The sequence below is a fragment of the Sinocyclocheilus rhinocerous genome, unplaced genomic scaffold, assembly GCF_001515625.1.
Source record: "Sinocyclocheilus rhinocerous isolate Xijiao unplaced genomic scaffold, SAMN03320098_v1.1 scaffold734, whole genome shotgun sequence".
Classification (NCBI taxonomy): Eukaryota; Metazoa; Chordata; class Actinopteri; order Cypriniformes; family Cyprinidae; genus Sinocyclocheilus; species Sinocyclocheilus rhinocerous.
In genome coordinates this window covers 154,812-159,046 of record NW_015628321.1, presented here as the reverse complement: position 1 = coordinate 159,046, position 4,235 = coordinate 154,812, and the positions used below count along the sequence as shown (strand labels likewise).

At 37.0% G+C, this 4,235-nt stretch overlaps 1 protein-coding gene across 1 annotated transcript in view; it reads left to right on the top strand.

The window, feature by feature from the left end:
- The first annotated feature begins 370 nt into the window (after positions 1-370).
- LOC107737416 (S-arrestin-like) overlaps positions 371-4,235 on the top strand; it is a 25,781-nt gene continuing 21,916 nt past the window's right edge. Inside the window, exons 1-5 of the mRNA XM_016548904.1 lie at positions 371-401; positions 833-893; positions 2,510-2,570; positions 2,695-2,739; positions 2,850-3,049. Of these exons, the coding sequence (XP_016404390.1) occupies positions 846-893; positions 2,510-2,570; positions 2,695-2,739; positions 2,850-3,049 (354 nt within the window). The 5' untranslated portion in view covers positions 371-401; positions 833-845. The remainder of the gene's footprint in view (positions 402-832; positions 894-2,509; positions 2,571-2,694; positions 2,740-2,849; positions 3,050-4,235) is intronic.

Below are 4,235 nucleotides of genomic sequence, written 5' to 3'. Positions count from 1 at the left end.
CTTTAAATTTCAACTGGTATCTCAATTCATCTGGAATCTTCAATTAACATGACTTGTTTATTCACAAACACCACTACAGAGACCACAGTTTTCGGCACGTGACTTGATCCTGACAAAAGTGTTGCTCCTCGTGTTCAGAGTGTCAGTGCCTAGTAATCTTCCCCAGTGCTGACCAAGGGAACCAACCCAATCCGCTCAGGAAGTATGGCTAGGTGTTTGTCTGTATCCGTCTGTCTATTTGAGAAAGCTGGAGAACGGGTGAAGGGGATTTTAGCTATAGCCCTGGCTAACCTGATTAATTGGACAAGACACATCCTGGGTACAAATACCAGCTCCTCCCCACTGCTCACTCTATCCTCAATCTTCAGACCTCACAAATTAGTCGAAAACATCACTACCAGGTATGAAATTCATAATGGCTGTATAATTTAAAGGACCCACAGTTGGGTGTTATTTGGGACATGGGTTATAACAATGAGTGATTTTGATTTAATGTCACCGTTACGTATATTGAAAAGCCTTGATTAAGACTGCAGGTTTACTAGTATTTGAAGAATATTATTGTAAAGCATTGGTGTGCACAGACCTCTGGAGGGGCAGGGGAGTAGTGGCTATGAGGGCACAGTCCCCTCGGTAGAAATTGTGGTCCGGGGGCACCTAGATCGAACCCAAAAGGGCACTTTAGCATCGGCGATTAAAGGGGCATATAGGAATTTTTATGTAATAAAAGCCAGTGTCTAACTTGCAATGATTGTTGCAGTTAGGTTTATATTGCATAATGGTTTTACATTAATTTAGGTATTAATCTATTGCTTTTTTGTGTGTGTTCAAGTTTCTAAACAACAATGAGCCCAAAACATATCGTCTTCAAGAAAATATCCAAGGACAAGTCGGTGAGTTAACATAACTACATGGGTGGATATATATATATATATATATATATCGACCCATCCATTTATTCATTCATTGTCTTTATCTGATTAAGATGAGACAAATTTTATACTGGAGGAAGCGTTTTTATGGATTATGGACTCATATTTTGGCCGGAAACAGCGGTTTGAAGTTTAAAGTTGACTCTTAACTTTTATAAAGAATATCTCTTTGGATTTTAGACTTTAGTCTTTGCAACTTTACAGATCTTCTTTATGCACCAAGAGCTTGTAACACTCCAAAGAGAAAGGAAAAATTGAAATCGCATCATATGACCCCTTTAAAAAAAAAAAAACCTTAATGATGCTCACTAGGCATTGCTAGTTTGGGACCTACTGAATGTTGGTTTATAGTTTGATAAACTGCAAAAATAGATAAAAGGAAAAAAAATAGTTTCTTTCATTTTATTACAGTAACATGTATAGTAATCTATGTTTATTATAGTATAAGCTTTACAAATGTAGTTAACATGATGATTGCTGGATTGTATGTGGTTGTCTAGTTCAGTGTTTCCCAACCTTTTTTTTGTTGCGGCACCCTTTGGAAATTTTAACAAACTTGTGGCACCCTACAAAATTAATTTTGTCACAATATTTGAATTTCTAACTTCGATATGATAATTTGAAAAGTATAGATATTCGGTACAACAGGGAAGAACTGCAGAATATAATGTCATACAGATATTTTTAATAGTATTACAAAATTTTGTCCATCAATGGTGGCAATCAGTAGGCTAATTTCTAATGAAAAGACCTATGTATATGACAGATTTTAATGTAGGCTTTTATACATATGTAAACATTATTTAATTACCATTATAACTAGCTATCTCACAAATTTTTGCTCACTCAGTGTTTTTTTAATTTTACAGTGGGGTAATGTTGGTGCAGTAGCACGAGATAGCTTGATTTCAAACTTTGAATTGAATAAAAAATGACAAGTAAGCAGTCAGTGGATAATACAGACACACATAGAGCGGGATAATACACAGAGTGTCACACCACGTGAAAGTGAAACCTGAGCTGTTAACTAATTTTCGGCAGCCGGAATTTCGGCGCATCTCTAATTATTGGCGACATCAGAAATGGATATTATATAATACATGCTTTTTTGAATATTTTAGCAATTTAAAAATATTAAAAAAAGATTTTTTACACGGCACCCCTGCTCTCGACAGACGGCACCCCAGGGTGCCGTGGCACCCCGGTTGGGAAACACTGGTCTAGTTGATTCTAAAAACAGAAAATTCCCTCAGGGACAGAGGGAACACACAATATTAAATCTTGTTAAAGGTGTCCAGTATATACTGTTGGAGTTTGGTATATACTCTTTGCCTCATTCATGGATTTATGAGTAAAATTTTACTAGGGAAATCTCAGTAAAAAGAATTTAGCAACAACCACAACAACATATGATTTGTTTGTTTAAAAATATAATTGTGAAGTGCGTTTTGAACGAAACTAAATTTTGGATATTTGTCTGGATATATTAGAGCGACCTGAAAAAAAAAAACAGAATGAAGGCTTTTTCTCCTTTAGGCTCATCAAGTAATATACTGTATGTTGTGTTTTTAAATCAGGTGGCTGTTTATATGGGGAAGAGAGACTTTGTTGATCATGTTGACTCTGTGGATCCAGTGGGTATGTGAGAGAACAGACCTAATTTTGTTAACCTGCCTGTGATTTTAAGCACTTATCAAGTTTTCTTAAAACTTTAATTTATGTTTACTTTTTTAATATTATTGTGTTTTTCTTTTTTCATCAGATGGTGTCCTTCTCGTTGACCCTGAACAGCTGAAGGGGAAGAAAGGTCAATAAATTCACTCAAAGTTTAGAAACTGAACAGACAATAAATCAGATACTTCTGATTACATTCATGCATAACAATGAGATTTGCTTTGTGATTCTGTTGCCCTCTAGCATATGTCACTTTATCCTGCACGTTCCGATACGGAGGCAATGACATGGACGTTCTGGGCATCGCGTTTAGACGAGAGATCTACGTGTCCACCCGGCAGATCTACCCCCCACTGCAGGACAAAGAGCAGGGCATTCTCACCAAGGTGCAGGATAAACTACTGCGTAAACTGGGTGTCAATGCCTACCCATTTTTCTTTGAAGTAAGTATCTTCAAGTGGCTTAATTCATATTTAGACCCTTTCATTGCAAAGAAATGGTACCATGATAGTGAATCATCACCTTATTCATGTACCATGGTATTTACATGTCACTCCAAGGTGCTTTATTTAGTACCATCAAACGTTTTTGTATGCATTCAGTACTTCAATCCATTTCCCAAACCACTTGAACACCCTGGATGGATGGCCAGCCAGTCCATAGCAGGGCTAACACGCAAAGACAAATAGACATTTACACTCTTACTCAGACCTATATGGGCAATGTAGTGTCTCCAATTCACCTATTCTGTATGTCACCTAATTTTTGATTGTGGGGGAAAACCGGCCGGACAAAACCCATTCCAGCATAGTAAGAACATGTCAACCCCACAAAGAAAAGCCTCATGGCTCAGCCAGGACTGAAACCAGGAGCACCTTCTTGCTGTGAGGCGACAGTGCTAACCCGCCACACTGATAATGAAATAATTTGAAACAATTTTCATGTGTGCATTTGTACTCTTTCATTTTTATATTAGGGGTGTAACGTTAAATATTTTCGGAATGGGGTTTCCGGTACGGGTTTTGTGGTTCGGTACACTCCTATCCCGAATAAATACAGCAAACTTAATTTGAAACTCCTAGTTTTATTTATCTTAATTTTAATGAATCAATATTGATTCTTAAATTCCATAGATTTTTTTAGTCTGTTTCAGCTGTTTCAGTTGATGCATGAAAAAAACTTCGCCAGACATTATAGGCTAGCCCGCCTCCCATCCAGTAATCACAATAAGCGTTGTATTGTTATATTCTTATATTCGTTAAAGAGCAGGTCATATGGTATTTAAAAGTGTCCTAATATTGTGTTGGAGTCCCCTACAACAGGTTTAAATGCATCTAAGGTCAGAAAACATTGTAATTTTCTCAGAATATACATTTAATATTAGAGTCATTTCCCAATGATTTCGAAACGATTCGTTCAGAGCAAAACCCTTCCTTCCATAAGCCTACTCTGCTCTGATTGGTCAGCTGGCCAAGCCTGTTGTGATTGGCACAGAGAGGAGTCCTTGAGAAAGTTAGCAAGCGCTACCATCGACAAAGCACCTTTACATAAAACAATAATATAGTGCTTCAATCCGTTCTTATAATAATGACATAAAATACAAAAACACTTATGCAAGCAAATCGTGCC